At 39.2% G+C, this 22,211-nt stretch overlaps 1 protein-coding gene across 3 annotated transcripts in view; it reads left to right on the top strand.

The window, feature by feature from the left end:
- Window positions 1-22,181, top strand: part of SLC6A4 (solute carrier family 6 member 4) — a 30,419-nt gene extending 8,238 nt beyond the window's left edge. The window contains exons 2-15 of one of the 3 annotated variants that reach the window (XM_080383329.1): window positions 59-119; window positions 5,841-6,452; window positions 7,184-7,318; window positions 8,083-8,302; window positions 8,726-8,864; window positions 9,242-9,376; window positions 11,371-11,474; window positions 12,176-12,303; window positions 12,660-12,772; window positions 13,566-13,697; window positions 14,830-14,929; window positions 15,288-15,388; window positions 17,372-17,539; window positions 18,304-22,181. In XM_080383329.1, coding sequence (XP_080239455.1) covers window positions 5,990-6,452; window positions 7,184-7,318; window positions 8,083-8,302; window positions 8,726-8,864; window positions 9,242-9,376; window positions 11,371-11,474; window positions 12,176-12,303; window positions 12,660-12,772; window positions 13,566-13,697; window positions 14,830-14,929; window positions 15,288-15,388; window positions 17,372-17,539; window positions 18,304-18,378 — 2,013 coding nt within the window. In that variant the 5' untranslated portion in view covers window positions 59-119; window positions 5,841-5,989 and the 3' untranslated portion in view covers window positions 18,379-22,181. The remainder of the gene's footprint in view (window positions 1-58; window positions 120-5,840; window positions 6,453-7,183; window positions 7,319-8,082; window positions 8,303-8,725; window positions 8,865-9,241; window positions 9,377-11,370; window positions 11,475-12,175; window positions 12,304-12,659; window positions 12,773-13,565; window positions 13,698-14,829; window positions 14,930-15,287; window positions 15,389-17,371; window positions 17,540-18,303) is intronic. The other 2 variants (XM_080383330.1, XM_080383328.1) reach the window with 2 other exon arrangements.
- The last annotated feature ends 30 nt before the right edge of the window (window positions 22,182-22,211 follow it).

Raw genomic sequence — 22,211 nt, 5'->3', positions numbered from 1 at the left:
ACATAAAGCTCACAGTACATGTTTATATTTCCTATTTTCACATCTTACCTACGTTTAGCCTTATCTGGGAATACATGAGTTAACTGGAGGGAGCTCACTACTCAGCCATTTTTACCTCGGTAAGTAGCCTTTTATTCTCCCAGAAGGGCCATTGTCTCAGTGGGACTACTTGCTGAGTACAGTTCTACTCTGTTTTAATAAAAATGTGAGCAAGCCCTTGGAGAACTACAAATATTTATATACAGGATCCATTCTGTCATCTACATACTGCAAGTTTCTTATAAAATACTTGCATATTACAGTGATGTGCAGAAGTACCCAATCCACATAGATTTAAAATCACTGGTACTGGGATCAGACCTGGTATGTATGGAAATAATTCACTGGACCTATTAATTTCAAGTTAGCTTTGATTCTCCTAAACTAGACTAAAGAAGCCCTGCTGAAAAAAAATGCCGAAAAAATCAATTTTCAATCTGTTGAGGGGTGGTCTCGATATCAGCTTATATCTGTTTTGCACCTAAATACCTCTGATTCTGTGCTTACCAGCAGCCCTACCAAAGCTGGGACTCTGTATCTTCTTACTATGTTTTTATAAATACCAGTTTTTGAAACCTGGAATACAATCTGTCACACTTGCTATCAGCTTGCCTAATGGAAACAAGCTAATAGAAAAGGATATTCTAGGTACTTAATGATGATACTAATGATGATTTAAAAAAATAATACTTTTTTAATGAAATCTGTCTATGTGAACATAGTCAAAAGCAAAAGGCATTACTTTTTTGCATTATGAACTCTAAATATGATTCGTGCATGACACATACTAGGTAAAATTTACCATAATCTGGTGCAATCTAGTCTCAAGACTTAATTGGCAGAAATTTTTATTTTCTAACAATTCTTCACAGCATGGGAGCATCTGAGCTATTCTGTAATAACTTTGATTAAAAGGTTACTCCTGGCCTGCGCAAAATCAGAGGAAAAATACAAAGCCTCTGTAATTCCCTCACACCACACGTGCAGCAAAACAGGAGTGCACTAGCCCACAAAAGCCAGCAAAAGGGATAATCTTTACAAGATTCTCACTGTCACCCATGTCACATACCTCCCCTCCTGTGCGTAAAGAGAGACTAGGACTTCGTGAGAAGATAGGGGTGAAGACTAGAAAATGTTTACTGCTAGTATTAATCAGACCAGTACCTGGGAACACCCAGGTGCGTGGCTGTTGGGGGGTCACGGTTGCTACTGTGGCTAAGAGGTGACAAAAGTACCTACAGCTAAACAGCACAGCCTTTTCCCGTGTGGGATACGTGATTTCTGTCCTGTCATCCAAACGTCTTGCTTGATTTTCTATAAAAATGTAATTTCTTTGGACTCTTGCCATTTACACACAACTGCCTGTGACTGCGTCTTTAATTCAGGTGTAATATGTAGTCAAGCAGCTACATAATTTTAACAATCTTAAATATTCTGTGAGAAAAGTGAGATGTAGGTCAAGTTAAGAACAATCATGTTAATGTTTGAGTCTGTTTGCCAACACCGTAGGCTAGTACTTCAAAGTACTTACACGCTAGCACTTGCAAAGAATTTAAATGGACAGAAGTAAGGCAGATGGAGGAGCAGTGTGAGTGAGAGTGGTGATGTGAGTTTTGCTACAGGAATGCAGCTGGAACCCAGTGAGCGGCTGGTACTCCAGCAAGCTTTGGTTTATAAAATTTGCCCATGAAAAAATAACATAATTTGCGTGAAGTGGGATATGTGCAAATATACACATCTTGCAGCTGTGTGACTTAAAATGTATTTGATCATTTGTCGATGAGTAATGACTTCTGCAGTCACACACAGTGAGGCTGAACAAGCCCACGGGCTGAGGAATTCGGGAAGTCGGTGCTGCCCCACCTCAGGTAACGCATTCTCCAGGTGACCTGAGGCATTAAGATTTGCCTCACTTGGAGCATCGAGTGTTTGCTGTACCTCAACCTAATTGTTTTAACCTCCTAGATTAAAAGTCAATTTTCTCCTTAAAAAAAGCAGCACAACAAACAAGCAGAAAACAGGGAAATAATTTTGTTTTCAAGCGCTGGAGAGCTTTGTTTCACTCCGTGGTGGAGCATTCAAGGACAGGGGTTCCCACGCTGCCACGGGGCGTCACTGCGCACCTCAAAATGAGCAAGGGGATGCTCCCTGCTCGGGAAGGGACCGGACCCCAGCACAGGGATGCTCCCCGAGGATTGCTTTGATAGAGGCAAAGGAGCTGGGTTTGTGTGTCAGGGGATGTACAGGGCGTTTACATCTACAGTGCTGGTTCAAGTTTAGCTCTGTGTGGGAGTAACCAAAAATAATGTCATTAATATTTGGCTGAGCTGAACTGTTGGTGGTGGCTTCAGCCAAGCTCGTAGAAAACACATGTCTTCAATTATCAGTCCTGGTGTTTTCAACAAGCAAGCAAAGCAGGGAATACTTGTGGAGGACAGGCTGCTGGTCCCAGGGTGTTTTCTTTGGAGCAGAGCAAAGGGTGACTCCTGCTCCGTCACCCTTTGCGTAAGGAGGAGCGCGGTTTGCAGGGTACGGCAGCGTTCCCATGCTCCTGGACAGCACAGCAGTGAGGAGATGGAAACTGCCCTTTAGAACGGTCTCTGTTCAGTGACCAGAGACAGAAAAGGCACAGGTGCTCAGGGCTTCTCGAAGGAGCAAAGTCACATCTACAAAACAGATCAAAAAGAAATGAAGGCACAGCTATCTTTCTTCTTGCTTTCTTTTTCTTTTTCTTCTGTAGATAATTATGTTGGTGATAAGAAGCCGATGTGTATTTATGTAAAAGCAACCTTTGCAACAGCCAAGATTAAAAATAGGTAATAAACTGCCATTTCCTATATCATTCACTGTCCTCGTTCTAGCACCTGTAACTACTGAGAGATCAGTGCAGAGATGAACTGGAGGCTGAGGTGGGCAAAAATCCTTCACTATCAGCATGATTTTCCCCTGGACATCTTCCGTAGTGGCCCTAGGATACTTATTAACCCGAAGTCCTCTAGTTCTGCAGCTGTTTACACTGTTTGTAGCGGTTACAATTCCCTCAGATATTTTTTTTTTTCTTGAATTGTAACAAGAGAGGGGGAAAAGTACATTCTCCCACCTTTTTTTTACAGCATAATGAAATCTTCTGATTCTGTAGTGTTCTGTTTTCATGTGTCAACTATGCCACTGTGAACACCACTGCGTAGCTGTAAGAGCCTGTCTCTCCAGAGATTTCCCAGGGTAGCTGATGAGCTGCAATTCTCTTTCAGAAAGGAATAGTTCAAATTCCAGCTGAAGCCCTTGAAAGGTCACACATCACTTCACATATTTGAAGCTCAAACTACTGAAAATTATACAAAAATATTTCAAATAATGTGGTATTTCTTTCCTGTGGTCTGCAGAAGACCAGAAGGAGCTCAGATCTGGGTAAGACAGCTATCTTGGTTGTCGCAGCAAATAATCAACAATACATTCAACCTCTGCTCAGTAATGAAAGTGCCAAAAGTATCGATGTGCAGAAACAAAGCGTTTTACAATACAGTAAGAGTTTAAGTCTCAGATATGGAAAATTCAGTCTCATGAGATAATGCGGTTAAATCAACATCCTTTACTGCTTTCTCATTTATGAGTAAGAAGTGTAAAGTCCAGAACGGCTCAGGTTACTTTTCCATATTCCTACCTTGTATTTAACATGCTCTATACAAAGGCAGGATTGCTGTGGCCTTTCCTAGGAATTCTATGTTAGCACCAGGGGTGGCAGGACTGTTTTCATCTACACAAAGTCTTTTGGGACATTTGGAAGGTTTCGGACTCCAAGGACATTCAGGTTTTATAGTCTTGCAGGTAAAACAGAAGCTCCTGTTCTTTGCCATAGTATTTTTCTCTGGATCTCTGAAGATGTTGCAGTCTTTGTGGATGATTAACTAATGGTAGCAAAGTACTGCTCTTGTAAGAATTCAGCATTAATGATGCACTGCTTGCTATATGATGAAAAGATCATTAGCTGGGTAAAGACAGAATGTAAGCCTGAAGAATCAGAGATTTCTGAATGTTATAAACAACACTTTCAAGTGACTTTTATCTTGAGAAAATCCTCCTGTTTGCATCTTGGTAACTTTCCTTCTCTCTCTACTTGCACTGATAAATGTTTAGGAAGAGGTTTAACAAACTCTCTTTGCACAAGGCTGAAAACTGGCAAAAACTTGAGTTTTAGCAGCTCTGGCAATGAGTAAATTCGAGCAACGAGCAAAAAATATCCCCTGTCTGCTTTAGTTTTTCCAACAGTTAAAAGTGAAATAATGCTTATTCTTCTGCTAGGATGTGACGATGATATTTGGTGTGGTAAAATGCTTTGAAAAGGATAAAATAGATGTAATTATAGTAATTTAATCTGTAGTGCCATCACACAGGTTGTGTAACACTTTGCTAGCTATAAAACAAAGTTACTACCCCAGGGAATTAACAGTACAGAGGATCAACTCCTATTTCAAGGCTTCAGCCCTATTTCAATATAGGACAAGGGGTAATGGCTTTAAACTGATATAAGGTAGATTTAGGTTAGATATAAAGAAGAAATTCTTTAGTGTGAGGGTGGTGAGGCTCCGGAACAGGTTACCCAGAGAAGGTGTGGATGCCCTATCCCTGGAAACATTCAGGGCCAGGTTGCATGGGGCTTTGAGCCCACTGGTTTAGTAGAAGGTGTCCTTGCCCATGGCAGGGGGGCTGGCACTAGATGATCTTTAAGGTCCTTTCCAACCTAAATAATTTTATAATTTTATAATTTTGTTGAGTAAAGGCAGCTGGTCATTTACATTAACTGAGCAAATGCGCAGAAAACAAAACACGACTCACTGAATCACAATTCTTTTTCTGTTCTTTTTGTTCTGAGGAAAAGGTAATTGTGTTAAACCATCCCAAAATAAAGAAAAAGTATATTTCCCCTGGACTGGGCTTCTAGCACCTATGAAGAAGGCATGTAAAGCAGGGATTATTTGCTGACGGGGGACAGTAGCACAGGAGTAGTGCTCACCATCCTTCCTGGGGCTTGGAATCGTAGTGCTGGCAGATCCAAACAGAATGAAAAATAAAACTGGGGACAAGTTTTGCCCCTTTAGACCCACATGTTAGTTCTTATTAAAAACAATAAAATTGAAGTTTCCTGATCTTTTTTCCCTTGTTGACTGAGCCTCAAAAGTTAGTTGATGCAAAACCACTGAGATTTAAATACTTTCCTAAACTTTTCTTCAAGCCTTCTAGATCTACTGCTAAACACAGCAGACCTGTGGGATCTCTGAAGAAAGGTGGTCATGGAATGTACTTTGTACACCCATTGTTATACCATATCTGTTTTATTAATTCTTCTCCCTTCATACTGGGTGAATCTAGAAATCACCAGCAGAAGTCACAGGATGAACTTAAGAAAATACAAGCCACACTAAACTCTGCCCTCATTTTTGCAAACTGGGAGTCCCACAACCTCCCTGGGTATGAAACTGGTGTTCAAAGGGAGAATATGGTACCAGAAAACAGCAGGACTGTGACTGCCTGTGAGTTGTCCAGCAATGTGTGCAGAAAGTCCAGCCAATCTGCCTGAGAGGTTATGAGCCAGGTATGCCAGCTTTGGCCGTGGAAAAGGATGGTTGCTTCCTTCCTTTCTCTGTACAAAATCCTGAATGGATTATGTGCTAAATGATTCACATTGCATGCTGCGATGGTTAATTACTTCTACAAGTATTTCACAGTACCTGTCAGTTGTGACTTTGAAGTTATCGGTGTCGGTAAGCCCTGTAATGGATTTTTAACTATTTTTCATTTCTTAGATGGTGTTTGTGCCTTCAATCAGATGGATTTAAATATGGAAAAAGAATTCTAAAAGTGCTGGGAATACGCTGGGAATAAAAGCGTGGGAGGACAAGCCAGAAGGGGACTCTGTGCTGCTGTTAAGTGATTACAACAAATCTTGGAAAAAATGGAAAAAAAGCCAACAAGCAATGAGACTGAGCCGCTGACTTCCAAGAAAGATGTCTCAGACTGTAATGAAGGAGAAGATTGTAAAGAGAACAGACTTCTGGTCAGGAACCCTAAATCTGTCCTACGGCTAGTGGAGGATGGCAATAAAGTCCGTCCCAGCCAGGGAGATAAAGGGGAGGCAGCTCAGATCTCAAATGGTTATTCAGGGGTTCAGAGCTCGGTTCCCTGCAATGGAATGGGAGAGGTGGAAGATGCCCAGTGCACTGCCCCAGCAGCCCCAACCACCACTACAACCACCACTTCTGCCACCTGTGGAGCAGAAGGCCAGCAGCAGCTGATGGAGCTAGAAGACAGAGAGACCTGGAGTAAAAAAATTGACTTTCTACTCTCTGTCATTGGCTATGCAGTGGATCTGGGAAATGTGTGGAGATTTCCTTATATATGCTACCAAAATGGAGGAGGTCAGTGACTAGTTTTGTATGCTGTTCCTTAATGCTGAGCTTGCTTGCTTATAAATGGATGATTTAGTGACTTATTTTAGTATCATATATAACAAATGGGCAAGGGGAAATTACTTACTTCTCAAGCAGGCTGGAAAACCTAAATACTGAGGTAGGATAATAGATACATTAAGACAGAAGAAAAACTACCTAGCAAGATCTAAAAAATCAGTACAACTAGAAGCTGAGAGCCAGTTAGGTGCAGGACTGCCTTCCAGGAGAAAAGCCTCAATCCCTGTCCCAGGGAGTATTTTAAGATAAACCAACATGTCAAAATCAACTCATCAGGAATGCTAGGTCTTAGACTCACTGATGTATCAGCCAAAACATAAATCAAGGAGACCTCGGAAAGAACTTTTGTCTCCCTAATGTAAAGAAGGCATTTTATGGAAGAAATTCTTTTATCTGTAGCCCATCTCACAATTGTATCCATTGTAGCCAGCACAGTCTTGGTGAATCCTGTGTATAATTGTTACAGAAATATGAGAAGCTTGGCCGAGTGTTGCTTCTTACTCACACTGCCAAGTAGTTACTCTTACAAGAAATCCATGGTAATTCAGTGTGGCACACTGGCTAGGGAGGGGATAGGCATTTTCGCTGTGGGATAAAAGGAACTCTTGTTTATGGAGTGCTGGTACTGTTGGAAGAGGAGTCATATGAAGAGTTACAATCATCTGCTTTCTTTATTGCAGGAGCATTCCTCATTCCTTACACAATTATGGCCATCTTTGGAGGCATTCCTCTCTTCTATATGGAACTAGCACTAGGACAGTACCACAGGAATGGCTGTATTTCAATTTGGAGGAAAATATGTCCTATATTCAAAGGTAAAGAAGGGAAATGGAAAATTACTAGGAACTTTCTGAGTAAGTGAAATTTCTGGGAAAAGTAATCTCATAAAACAAAGTAAGGCTTGTTCTACACAAGATTTTGGCTTTACAAAGAAAGCTTTCATAAAACTTTATCTAGACCAGGAGATGTGTGTATGTACTCTTGTATACACCTTTGATGTGCAACTCTTGCACCTTCTCTCACCCAAGCCTGAAATTATCAAAAAAATAAACAAAAGATGTGAATAAAGTAAGTGCAACATTGCTGAATCCAAGGCAAAATTTTAACCAGGAAAGAATAAAGATCTACTCTTTCTATTACAAACATACTAGAAAGAAATGATTCCCCATTTTCAGCCTGGTCTGTCAATTACTATCCTACCACAGTCTTCTAGAGTAAAAGGACTTGTTCTGTATGTACATTTTCTCTTGCTCCCCATGTTATAGCTCTGGTCTTGTCTTTTTTATTTACTGAGAGTGCAAGATGCCTATTTCTAAATTCCAGGAATTTAGGAACAGATGAAAAAAACTATATAAGCATGTTCTGTCTTGATTAAGGATGCTTTTTTGGAATTGGAGCCTGAGTGTTTCTGAAGCCACAAGAAATTCCAGTGTTGTGGTATGTGTACTTCCTGCAGAGCTGCCTTAGACAGTTACTAGTTGTAGTTAATGTGGTACTCAATTCCTTCCCTCTTTTGTTTTTGTTTCTTTTTTTGGGGGGGCTGAAACTTACTTCATGTAATTATTTCCTGCCTTACCAGGAATTGGCTTTGCCATCTGTATAATAGATCTTTACGTAGCCTCCTACTATAACACCATTATGGCTTGGGCCTTTTACTACCTCGTATCCTCCTTCACGGCGGAGCTGCCATGGACTAGCTGCACAAATGCTTGGAACACAGGCAACTGCACAAACTACTTCAGCAAGGACAATGTCAGCTGGTCCCTGCACTCCATCTCTCCCGCAGAAGAATTTTATACGTAAGTGCATGTAAGTGAGGACAGTAATATTAGACAGAATGGTGGAATATGTAGCTAGCTTTTCTCTGGAGGGGGAGCAGGGCTGTTTATTAATGGTTCCCTTTTCTGAACTATTCAAATAACTAAATACTGATAGGTGTATGTAAGCTTAGGGTGCATGGGAGGGTAGTCTATATTTTAGATCAAAGGCTCCCAGCCACTGTCAGCTGACATCACTTATCTTTTATCATTACTGTTGTACCATTAATACCAAACTTTTAATACAAAAAAAATTATCCAAAATTACATGACTCTGAAGGCTACTTATCAAGGCCTCAGGACTATTATTAATGCTCAGACCACAGTTTATGACTGTTCACAGCATACTTAACATAAGCATTTGTTTAAAATGTATCTATACTGTGTTCTTCTTTCCTCTTTCAGCCGCCAAGTTCTACAGGTGCACAGGTCCAATGGGCTGGATGACCTGGGAGGCATTAGCTGGCAACTGACCCTCTGTTTATTGTTAATCTTCACCATTGTATACTTCAGCATCTGGAAAGGGGTCAAAACATCTGGCAAGGTGATTGCAAAAGCAAGACAAATCAACTTGGTAGTATAGTCTAGCAGCAGTTCTAAATTAGCCAATTAATTTGACAGAGAATTATCTCAGATTGTCTTCATGACAGGGATTACAGACTCATGTACTTGTGAAGCATTTACTGTAGAGTGACTGCTACTGTTACCCAAGTAATAGATAACAGCAGTAAGTTACACCACTGTTCTCCGGACAAGAACAACCCTGCCGTGAGAAAGCGTGGGTATAGATGGGCAAACTGCCTGTTTACAGACCTTCTGAGAAGTTCACATGAAGATGTTGTAAATGCCAAGAGCTGTAATAACTCATTCCTGTTAACCTTCTACCCATGGCACATGCTATCTTACTGTTTTCCCTCACAGGTGGTATGGGTGACTGCCACATTCCCTTACATCATACTCTTTATCCTGCTTGTGAGAGGTGCAACTTTGCCTGGGGCTTGGAGAGGTGTCCTCTACTACTTGAAACCTGACTGGCAAAAACTCCTGGCCACTGAGGTAAAAAAAAACCCCACGTTATAAAAGGGTAGAGATTGGCTTTCAGCCTATCAGCATGTATAGTTCAATGTCTATTTTCAGCATAGAGCATGATTACATGGATGTCTTAGCATGGACTTAAAAGCCTGATTTCATGCTCTTGTTTGAACAGTCATGCTATTCTTTCTGTAACTATAAAGATTTTTTGAGAGTTCACTGTCATTTTAGCTTGAACTAATAGTCGAGTTCCCATTGCATAGAATGAGTGATATGATTAGAAAGAAAACAAATGATCAAACAATTTTATGCCAGTAAAACGGTGATCAGCCTGACATTGAGCAAGAAGCTATGATTGCTGCTACACTGCAACAAAATCCTTTACCTGTGACAGTCACACTGAGCAAACTGAATTTACTAAACCCTAAAAACTGGTCTAGCTGCAGGTTTATTGGCTGTGAGCGGATCCCTACAAAGTTGGGCAGGCTCTTCCACAGCCCAGCAGTGACCACAGTTGCCTGTATTCAAATAATGCAGGTTACTAGAGTTGAAACTTCAGATCTCTGCCCTGTCACAAGCTTTGGCAGATAAGCCCAAAGAGACTCACTGTAGCCACTGATTAAAATATGACTCAGTAACGCTTGCAAGTGTGTGTGGAGAAGGAATAAATCAGTTAGGCTGGCATACACCACCAGAAAGAAAGGAGGAATGAGGACAAGACTGAGCTAACCCAACAGACCCCGGGCATTCCAGTATCTGATGCAGCTCTGAACTCTGTGGATGACAAGTAGTCCATCGAGCTCCAAGGCTGCACTTACTTCACTGCCTATGAAGGCATCTAGTGAGGAGGGTGATGGAAAAACCCCAAACCAATAAATACTACAAATACAAAGATTAAAAATTCTAATGTTTGCAAGTCTGCTGCTGCCCAGCTGATATGGAGAGTTTTGAATGAAGAGGAAATGAAAAGACACCAGTCTCTGATAAAGCAGCATCTCCAATAAGGGACCACATCTTCTGAAAAAGCAATAAAGGGCATTGATATTGTATTGGATGTATCTGAAGTGAGGACAGCAGATTGCAATCTGCGTGCTGGACGATGACAGAGCTCTGTCTGTGGATGATACAGGGTGGCCTCACATGATGGAAGAGAATATTAGAAATGAGTTGTAATGAACTCCATGTTTCAATCAGAAGGGGATAAATGAATGAGGACTTTCACCTTCAGAAAGAGAACTGATATTGTACTTTTGGAACACGACTCATTAAGGCTGTGGCCACTTCTCAAGTACAACAGGCTTTTCATAACAGGATTGCACTTGCATCTGTCATGGCTACAGCAAAGCTGAACTGAGTCCTAAGGACTAGAGCTGGATCCACACTGTCAAATGTATTTCCATAAATCTAGGAAAAATCTGGGCAGTGATCACCTGCTACTTAGCCTGGAGGGGACATAGCCAAACACAGGACTGACTATTCCACAGCACGCAGAAATTGGAGGAAGATGGGCCAAGTCCACTGCGAAATCACAGATAAAAAGTTCTCTGTACATTGCAAAACTTGTGTTAAACTGATCACAGGCAAATCACTGTGAATTAAATAAGATGTTGTCAGAAGTGAAACTGCCAGTGAGTACTTATAACGGTGTTGAGAGATACAATAATGTCGTGGTTTAAACCCAGCCAGTAACTAAGTACCATCAACATTATTCTCATACTAAATCCAAAACACAGCAATGTACCAGCTACTAGGGAGAAAATAACTCTATCCCAGCTCAAACCAGGACAAATAAGCACTGCATAGGCACTAAAATTATAGTGGATATTTACAACTCTCACAGATCTACAATAAATATTCATATTTCAACATGGTGTCTTAAGAAAATGTTTGTTAGACCAGGACCAGGATATAGGCAGACGAGTAAGACACAGTTTTGTAGGCCTAAGTGATATTCTGAATATGCCAAATTCATTCAATCTGTTTCATGTCATTTTTTCTTAATCTTCAATATTTTTCAGGTTTGGGTGGATGCAGCAGCTCAGATTTTTTTCTCCCTTGGTCCAGGTTTTGGGGTCCTGTTGGCTTATGCCAGCTACAACAAATTCCATAACAACTGCTACCAGTGAGTTCTACCTTATTCTACAAGTGAAACTGAGTTAAGAAAATGTAATCGTGGGTATTTACAAAAAAGAAGCGCAGTGCTGGTGAAAGACACTGAACACTGTACACTGAAGACCTGTGTACAGATAAATCAGACTGAAGTGTAACAGAACAGAAGTCCTTACTGAACCTGCATAGAACATTTCTCCTCTGTTGTGCCTACCCTAAAGAGATAATATCTACCAATTACAGCAAGGAGTCTAAGACGTGGGAACATGCCACAACAAAATGGACTAAACCCCTGCCAAACAATCACATTATAATTATTTAATCTCAGCATTCAGTTAAGAAATTACTTTAGTCTTGAGCTGAAAGGCAATTTATAGTTGTTTCCTTGTTATCTTAAAAATTCTATTTATAACTTGTAAAACAAAATTCTCAGTTCTTTAATATTCCTATAGTAATTCCTATTTTTTTAAACCACCAGCATACATCTAGCATTCAATCCAGTGTCAGACTAATGTTACAGGATGTGTTTGAAATTGAAGATGAAAAAGTAGTCATGGGTTGTTTTTTTTTCCTTTGTTTCAAATGCTTGGTTTTTTCACTGTATTCCCCTAGTTTTTCTAGTCTATCCAGATCACTAACTCACCCCACCTGGTAGTAAGCTATCCTTTCTAGCAGATGCCGATTCCCTGATATGAGTTAGGTCTTCTGTTGCAGAGATGCTCTGGTTACCAGTACTGTGAACTGTGTGACTAGTTTTGTGTCTGGATTTGTCATTTTCACTGTGCTGGGATACATGGCTGAGATGAGGAATGAAGATGTATCAGAAGTTGCCAAAGATACTGGTAAGCTAACTTTTTGTACACATCTCAAACTGCTTCTAAGACGTATTTGTATATTATCTTCGAGATTGAGAACAGCCCAAATCATGCAAAACATTTAGTATATAATTCAGGATACTGACTTACTTTATTAGAAAGGCACTGCTACAGAGTACAGCTAAAAAAAATCATTCCATAAAGACAGCATATAGAAGTCATACTGCATGCAGCTTCACAGATGCGGTGGTAACTGCATACTGCAAAATAGTCTGGAGAGAGAAGTTTTCCCCTGCAAGAGAACCTGGCACAGTGAAACAGCCTGTCTTCCTCGCAGCAGCAGTGCACTAACAATTATCCCCAATTCTCTGTTCTTGTATCAGGACCCAGCCTTCTCTTCATTACGTATGCTGAGGCCATTGCAAACATGCCTGCTTCCACTTTCTTTGCCATCATCTTTTTCCTGATGCTGCTCACGCTGGGGTTAGACAGCACGGTGAGTAGGCAGCATGTGAGACAGCAGACCTCTCAGATACCTGGCGTTTGGCCTTACCCCCCCAAACACCCGAAGAAACAGAATTGCAAATATTGCACCATCTCTAATGGGTTTAAAGCTAGACTGGAATCTCCATGTGCATTCTGTAGGACAGCAACTATTACTCCAATTTTGACCTAAATAGGCCTAAATAAAACAAAATGATTTATCAGTGTCATACTGTGACAATTAGTAACAGACTTGGAAACACAAGCAACACACTTGATTCATCAACCCCTGATTGAATGCAGCCTTCCAGGCTCCTTCTCTCTTGTACTTACAAACTTACAAAGCAATTACTAAATTCTGGGACTTTTTCACACTAATTGGATTTAATAAGTGGGAACTGGAAGTGGCATTTCCAGCAGCACTGCAAAAAGGAGATGTAATTACTTCCCATGTAAGCCTGTTTTTATAGATTGAGAATCAGCTCCTTCCAGGAAGGCAAAACTCAGCTGATTTCACAATCTCTGCTCTCCTGAACCACCTACCACTTGCCAGCACCCCGTTACTTGTAATGTAGTACTTCCTCTGGGTGCTAGGTACTTCCTAGAGATATGTGAAGACTAAATCCCCACCTTAAAGAGTTTAAAAGTTCTGAAGAAAGACTGTCTAAACACCAGTCACACCAACTTTACAGACAGAATTAAAGCACCAGAGTTTCAATGCTTTAAAGCTCCTTTAAGCTATGAAACATACTTTAAAGCAGGTAAAACTGCCCTCTATTTTCTAGTGATTTTTCCATGCTTTTCAGTTTGCAGGACTAGAGGGAGTGATTACTGGAGTACTGGATGAATTCCCACATGTCTGGAGCAAACGCAGAGAATTCTTTGTCCTTGGTCTGACCATCATTTGCTTTTTGGGATCATTAGCAACCCTGACATTTGTAAGTATTTTAATCACTCCTCCATACTGGCATATGACTCTTCATACTGGCAAACGACATCTTGGAGAGGGCAGTATTTTTTGAAGAGAATTTCAAGAAATCAGATTAAATCTCCAGCCTGTTTTCTTTATGTATCAGAAATCTATATTTGGAATGAATGTGAACAGTATCTCTCACTAGGAAATGTGTTGCAAAATGTTCCTACTGCAATTCAGCAGAACTCTAATGTGCTACACATGATAAAATGACGCAGTTGCTGTTCAGTCAGTAAGCAGTCAACCTTCCACATTCTGTGTATGGTGCCTATCCTCAAAAGCTCCATGTTTAAAAATAACATGTATTGTTATTTTAACTTTCACAATATTTGAAATGTATTTTGAATTTTTAAAAAGAATGATCAAAAAAATATCGGCTGGAAAATGCTGTAATTGACTGCTGCTGTTCTCCAAAAATTTCTAGCAATGAACTTCCTGGATCTTCCTCATCAAATCAGGCCAGAAGTCATCATCATTCACACCATACAGTCCCTGTGGGGCTCATGGTACTTCATTTTCACAAGAAACATTTTGAATAATGAGTGTAATGATCACAAGGGACAAGAAAAAAATACTTGGCCTTCCTGTCACGATTCACTCCACTTGCACATTTATGTGCAACTTCCTCCTCGTTTAAAGCATTTGCTGTAAAAGGAGACTTAGTTCCTCTCTGAGCCACAGTGCTCTCCTCCTCCTTGAGTCCAGATCCCAAGTGGAAAGAAAGCAAAGTAACACCTTATTTATTTCCTGTTCAGTAACTATGGCTAGCATTGGAGAAAGATGCAATCGCAGAAAGCAAGCAACAAGCCATCCCATCAAACCCCAGCAAATCTCATTGGTTCATTAAAATCCAGCTAAAACATCCAGCAGATTCAGTTTTAGCTTTTCTGTGTGGTGAAATATGTTGACAGAGAGCGAGCAGAGCAGCAGCACGCTCGAGGATTTCACTGGCAAGAACAGCCACAAAGTGACAGAACTGACTGAATTGCACCCATCTGTGAATGCTCTGGTTCAGATGAAGGCAACAATAAACAACAGTATTACAGGACTGCCATCACTGGATCTTTGGTTCACTGATAATATGATCTCCTTTCTAGGGAGGCGCATATGTGGTAAAGCTGTTTGAAGAATATGCCACTGGTCCAGCTGTCCTAACCGTTGTGTTTCTGGAAGCAGTTGCCGTGGCCTGGTTCTACGGTACGTCTACTGCCACGTCAACAAACATCACCAACCCAAAGTACCGAGCTTCTGCAGTGTTGCATTTCCCGTTTCTGCAGACAAGATCACTGACATCTCCGGAAAAAGTTTACAAAACCTTTTTACAAACTCACTAAATCCGTGAGAATTATTATTAATTTTTTCTGACAGAAGTACCACATAACAAAAGCTATCACTCAGAATAATTAAGGATTTAATATAATTAGAGAATTATAGGAACTCAACAGTTTTTCACGATGGATTCTGAATTTATTTGCTGTGCATACAAAATGCCATGCACCTACTTATGAAAAATTTGTATCTGCTGTCACCATTCTCCCCCACCTTGTCTCCACAGGCATCACCCAGTTCTGCAATGATGTGAAAGAAATGCTAGGCTTTACCCCAGGCTGGTACTGGCGAATTTGCTGGGTAGCAATTAGTCCCATCTTCCTTCTGGTGAGTTTTCTTTACAGCTTCTTCTTTACAGCACAAGAAAGTAACATTGCACAATGCAGTTCCTTAGACTTCTAATAGCTTACTTGCAGAATTTCCTCGTGAAGTTCTTTAGTAACAATTTTTGTTAAACCAAAAAGGTTCAATCGGTGAAAAATCCAATAAAATGCTGCAAGGTCTTGTTACTAAATCACTATTTTAAGGACTTTTGTAGATGATCTAGCTAAGTAAGACTGGCTTCTGAATAACTCCCCTCCTTCAACAAAGTTACTTTGTTTTGTTGCTTTATATTTCCCTCAGCAAAACAAAGCAGTAAAAGATTATGATGAAGCATACTCTCTGGGGAAGAAAACCAAGATAGGTAAACATACAGCCTCAGCAACTGCTGACTGACAACTTGAGACTATTCCACTTAAAATTTACAGCAGTTAATTGCAAATAAATCTGTAATTCAGAATTGGAAATACTGTCCCAATGTTTGACTTGGCAGTATTGATAACATTTTAACAGAGTATTCATTTCCTGATCCAAAATTAGTTCACACTGTCTTTTATTGTTACTAGCCTCAGTGAGAGCAGAGCAGGTCAAGATAGAATTTGTGAAGCACAGAATGTAGATTTAAGACCTACAGAGTGAATTCAAAACACTTGTAATCATCAATCCATAATTAACAGATTTTCATTTTATTACGCCTAGAAAAAGAAAGGGGGAAAAGGCTGTAAATAAAAGTGTGACACCACAAACAATTTTTATAGTACTGTCCCCTTTGTGATCCTAAAATAGTAAAATAAACAGAGAAGAATACAGCTCTGGTGATGTGGTTACTAGGCAGAACTATTTGTGTTCTCTGTGAAAACTAAACTAAACTAAGACCAGAAGGTACTATGTTATTCTGTACAGAAATTTTGCTGGCAATCCTGATCTTCTGGTGATACGCTGGAAAAGATGAACTCAGAGATCCTTCCAAGGATAGTCACAAGTATTATTCCTGTAATATTAAACTAAAAGTGTTTGTTGTTTTACAAGAAATTTTTCAGGCATGAAGGATATGCACAGGAAAATGATCTAACACCATTAATCAAGCTGATGCCAGAATACCATATCCAAACTAGTATTAACATTTGTAAAAGCTACCGAGGAACTGAAATACTATGGAAAAATATCACAGAAAAGCTAAAATGTGTAGAAAATTAGTAGTAGTGAAAAAAATAAAATCTGTATAGCTTATCACAGAGAAAACTGAAAGCTGATGTGATTACCACAGGCAAGTATTTTAACAGTATTTGAAAGAGTATTAAAAGGGTCTACAACCCAATAAAGAACAGCGTAACACCACCACCGTGGCTACGAGTTAAATTCAGATAAATAAGAATTGACACTGATCATGATTAAATATGGGACAAGCAGCTAACTGTCTGCTGTTACTGTACACTTCCTACTTCTGGTGGTTTAACATGAAGATGATGCTGTTCTGGAAGGGATGCTTTAGCTGGAATCAAGTTACAGGGCCCAGTACAAAAGTAACTGGATGAAATTCTGCACACTGCTATCAATCCATCTCATTTTGTCCATCCAACATTTTTTTTCCCTTTAAGTGTACAAGTGTGGTCCTGAATTTTCTCTCTAATGCTTCTTAGGTAAGAACCACCACCATGTGTATTTATGGAATAAGCAATTTGTATGAGCATTTTTACCTAGTTCCTTTGTTACTGGTTGGGCTATACCCAAAAGCGCTTGAGCTCTTTTAAACTTCCTGAATGAAAGTCTGGATATCCAAAAGTGGGTTTTGGGGGGTTCTTTGGTTTTGGTTGTTTTTTTAACATCCATACTAATGTCATCTAGGACTTTTTAAGTGTCAACGTATTTTTAATCCTTCTTGAGTCCTACTCATTATTTTTTAGTTCAATGCTACACTAGGACACAGAGTTCCCTAAAGCAAAGTGTGTGCCATCAAAACACATGTATTCATCCTTTCCTCTTTTTCAGTTTGTCACCTGCAGCTTTCTGTCCAACCCTCCTGAGCTACGGCTTTTTGATTATAATTATCCCTACTGGACCACAGTAGCAGGTTATTGCATAGGAACCTCTTCTATAGTCTTCATTCCAATCTACATGGTTTATCGGTTGATCATCACTCCAGGAACACTTAAGGAGGTATCCACAATGCTCTGTTGCTTCTATTTGACTGTTAGGAAGGAGGTGATTCCTATAAATACTGTGTGTAGATTTTTCTAGGGTCTAATGACCTGGGACTTTAGGATTATTGCTGTTTTGTTCCTAGCCAGCTGACAGCTAATTGTCTTCTGCCCGTTCTGAGTGATTCACAGATCTCCCCAAGTCTTACTGAGGCCACTGACATACTCATATATAGTATCAAGTAATTTTTTTTAAGCTCTGTTGAACTAGAAGCTCTTCCTAGAAATCACACAAGACATAGTATTATGGGAATGAGGCAGTGAAAGATTGATTCCCTTGGGTATGTCTGTAAGAACAAGTTTCTTTTTCTCTCCCACATTTAGTAAGACTTCTCTGCCATAAATCCGTGGCAGTGTGTGATGACATTTTGGGGATTTCTTCTAAGTTCACATAAATACCAGTTCAGAAAGAGTGTGTTCAGCCAACAGGCTCAGGGTATCCACATAAACTGCAAAGTCCTAAAGCATGAATACAACATCTGTAAAACCTTGATTCAAATCATGTTGCAAATAATTAAAAAATAATGCTGTGTTCTTCTATAGCACCTTACATCTTCGTAGTGCTGAGATAACTGAAGCCTGAAACATCCTTATGTTGTAGTTAAAGAGGTGTAACTCAAAACCAGGTCATATTTTTGTCACAAATCTATTTCCAAATGGCTATCAATGTTATGTAGTACCTCTAAAATGAATCAACTTCTAATACTGATTTCTTTCCAACAGCGTATTCTGAAAAGCATTACTCCAGAAACAGCTACAGAAATTCCTTTTGGAGACATCCGCATGAATGCAGTATAAGCTAACCTGTTTTCTGGGGAGAAAGAGGGGGAGCATAAAATGTAACTTTCTCCATACTATGCCCCCAAATAATTACATTTCCAGCTGAGACAACAAATGGAGGAGTTTTCTGTGGAGGCTGCATCACTGACAATGGGCATTTGGAAATACAATGCCTCCAGCACATTTATCCAAGCAATTCAATGAAATCTACTGTGCACTTCTAACCAGACTGAACTGACTGACAACTAAGTCATTCTGGAAACAAGAGGTTGTCTGTGTGCATACCACTACTCCATGAGTGGGCACTCGAGCTGTTTGAAAGTGTGCGTGACTGCAAAAGCCACTGTAGGACGAGTATCAGCAGGTGGGAGTAGGTGTAGATCCCAAGTCTGTGGCAGTACTCCTGTATCTTCCTCAATGTGATTGTTCGTACTGGGCAATGTCGTATTTGCTTCTAAGGTTCTAATTGCTTAAACTACACTGAAAAATACAAAAATATTTCTGATAGCCATACATTACTCAAGTACCACAGGGTTTTATAAAGCAGGAAAAAAAAATATAGCAAATTCCCTAAGTTTGAAGTTGAGTAGACAGAGGAAGAGGAAACAATCCTGAGCAGCACTAATATACAGCTCTGCATACATTAGCACACGTATTTGGTAGCATTATCCTCTTTTGTGTTTCCTACATTTTGTAAATGGTAACAGTTTCTATTATTTCTTGCATAACAAATACTACAAAAGCATTTTTGTAATGTTGTAGGCTTCACTTTCCCTTAGACCCAGTCAAGCCACAAAAACTCATCGTGGGTTACTTGAGAAGTACCTGAGTTGCTACCACTTACTACAGCATTTTTATAACCAAGCTATATATTCACAAAATCACTGTCCTGACAGACCTAACACTTATACCCAAAGAAACTACAAACCAAAAATGACTTTTTTTTTGAGTTCTGATGCCAAAAAGTGGAATCTTAAAGATCTGCTGCTCTGCTTCATAGTTTTGGTTTTAGGTTTTTTGTTTCTTTTTAATTTAATTTCACACCTAAAATTTGCTGGAGCCTGTGGCTTTTTCTATTCTTTCCTAGTACAGAAGTAAAGTTTAGAATAATCCTTTTGGCTGGCTGGCAAAAGTACATTTAACAAACTATACAAACCTACTTTGAAGATTTAATAGCTCATATTCTAATGTGAACACATTTGATTTTCACCCCGAAGAAGAAAAGGAGGGGAATTTATTTTTTTTTTTTAACAAAAACATGAGTAGAGCTCAGCAGGATTGATTCTCATCAGAACTATTTATATTAAATTTTGAGGCACTGATATACAGATTAACTTCCATGCACATTAACCTCTTTCTATTATATGCATACACATGCTCTCCGATTGTAACTGCCCTTCAGACTGACTGCAGCTGCCAAGTCAGTTGGAGGACAGTAGTTCTGCCGCAGTTACATGGGGAAATTGAGAATAAACCCTAAGTAGGCATCATTTATGTAAAAACTTGCATTGTATTTTTACTCTACCACATAGATTATAACAAAAGTAAAATAAAATAGAGGACGAAAGTCTCTTTTGTATCTCATGGTCTACTTAGGTAATGTACTGCTAAAATTAACAAGGTTATATATGTATTCACAGCAGCAGACATTAAGAAACCTGTTGAAGAGTTTACATTGGTACAAAGAACTCGCCACACTAGGGGAAAGCAGTGATGGTGTGTTTGCCTTTTGAAAACATTTTCATCACCTCCACCAAGGTTTTTCTCCTTAGGCGTGCAGACACGTCCTGGAGGAAGGCCTCTTACACTTCAGCTATTGACTTCAGTTCACTTAAGTCTCAAGCCCAACTTCAATAAGGAAGTAAAGGGACAAGAACTGTTCTTTCAGAACTACAAACAAAAATATCCTGAACTGTTTTTAAAAAGGGAACATATTCTTTCATTGCGACCCAAAAAAAGTTGTAATAAATCCGTCTTACTGGACGGGTACTCATAAGAAATGGTTTTGCAGCTTATCCTTCAAGTATATTTGAAATATACTTCCAAAACTGCCTTCATTGGAAGAAACGAGGAACAGTTTGGGAATTCTTTCAAGATTAGAAAGGCAGTTAGTTCTTCAGTTACCAACCAGAAAATTACTGATTTTTTTTAAAAGATTCTATTTTCTGTTAGGAGTTCATTAATTGAAAAAACACAAATGACATGTCGAAGTCAGATTAATTCGGTATTTGTATGTATCCAGTATCAAAGTGTGGGAGATAAAGGAGAAAACTCTACCCAGCTTCTTCACTCTTCAGACTAGTGTTCAACTAGTGCTAGATAAGTTTCCTCCTAAATGGATAAGTATTTAAATAGACAAATCTTACAAATCGATTTTTTTTTTTTTTTACCAGACTTAACACTGTTTCATGCTAGGCTCATTAAACAAACCAAACCAAACACCACCCCCAAACTTACAGTTCCAATTTTTGGTCATTTACACATAGCCACTTGCTCTTTAAACAGATATTTTACTATCTTTTATTAGGAAAGGTAAAGGTGGAACAGAAATGGTTGAATTAAATATGAGCATTATCTCTATCAAAGCCAGAGTTTCTCGTTCAACCATTTCAAACTGAAACTGGAAACATTACTTCTAATGGAATACTTTGAAGAGTAATAACTGCAGAAATCACTGCTATTTAGTGTGCAGCACTACTGATGTTATTCCTTTATAACAGCATTTGAAATGGCAAAAGATGTGTCTTTAATTCATATTTTTTAAGGCACTAATATACAATAAACATTGTCTCTCTGGGTGGTTTTAGCACAGAATGCTGAGCAACCTCCCAAGAAGGGCCACTGTTTTCTAGTGGATTAAAAGTCAGCCAAGAAGCCCTGATATTAATACAAGTCCTGCAATAGTCACAGGGCAAGATCTCTCAGCAGTTTAAAAGTGGGAATAATGCACTCTGAGTATAGATGTACTGAGAGATGGGGAAAGTTTTTAAAATTATTTGAAGATATAAAAAGTAGACCTGCAAAGTCACAGGAAAAATATTTTTAGAAATAAGATAGTCCAGAAGATCACTTGTGATATTAGATCTTTGCTCTCTTTACTAGAATAATCCAGTCTGGTTTATGGGAAGAGAGGGCAAAGAAGCCCTCCAGAATTGGATTAAAATGGCTTTTCTTTTCCTGACTACTACAAAGATAAAATACATCCATGTTTTCATTCTATAAAAGCTGAACGTGCAAGGCAGTTTAGTCCTCATCAGTTTTTTGTTACATGGCATACTGGTTTGAAGCCTTCTTAATCTTCTTAAAAGTTCACTATTTTAGCATCTCTATTCAGCCAAGTGGTTGAAATACTGAGAAATTATTTAATTTAATATCCATCTGAAAACATCTAGAGTAACCAGTATTTATCAGGTAGCTCAACAAGTAGTCATACAGTAAACACTGTTTTTGTACAAAACCCAGTTATATTGATACCAAACAGGCTGCACTGCAATTAAAAAGTGTTCTGAGGCAAACAAATTCCTTCTCTTCTGATCACCTTCTGCTTATCAATCACATCAGTATGTCCTACCCTCTATTCCAAAGAGTGAAAAGGAAGTTACAAAACTGCTAAATTAGGACCATGTTTGCCTTTTAAGCCAAGAGAATTAAACTGGATTTTTAGCTGTACAGAACTAAGTATTCTCTCCAACTTGTACATGATGCACCTGTATTAATTTATGCGGCTGTTTAGTTACAAGTGTTGCAAGCTGATTGTAAGTCATCAGTATGTGCCTTGTACTGTAAACTGTTATTGTAATAAATTTAATATTCATAATCCATCTGTAGAAGTCTCTTGTGCCTCTCTCTTA

Source organism: Falco punctatus (genome assembly GCF_963210335.1).
Source record: "Falco punctatus genome assembly, chromosome: 1".
Lineage (NCBI taxonomy): Eukaryota > Metazoa > Chordata > Aves > Falconiformes > Falconidae > Falco > Falco punctatus.
The sequence above is the reverse complement of the archived record's forward strand: the minus strand, read 5'-3'. Positions and strand labels throughout refer to the sequence as shown.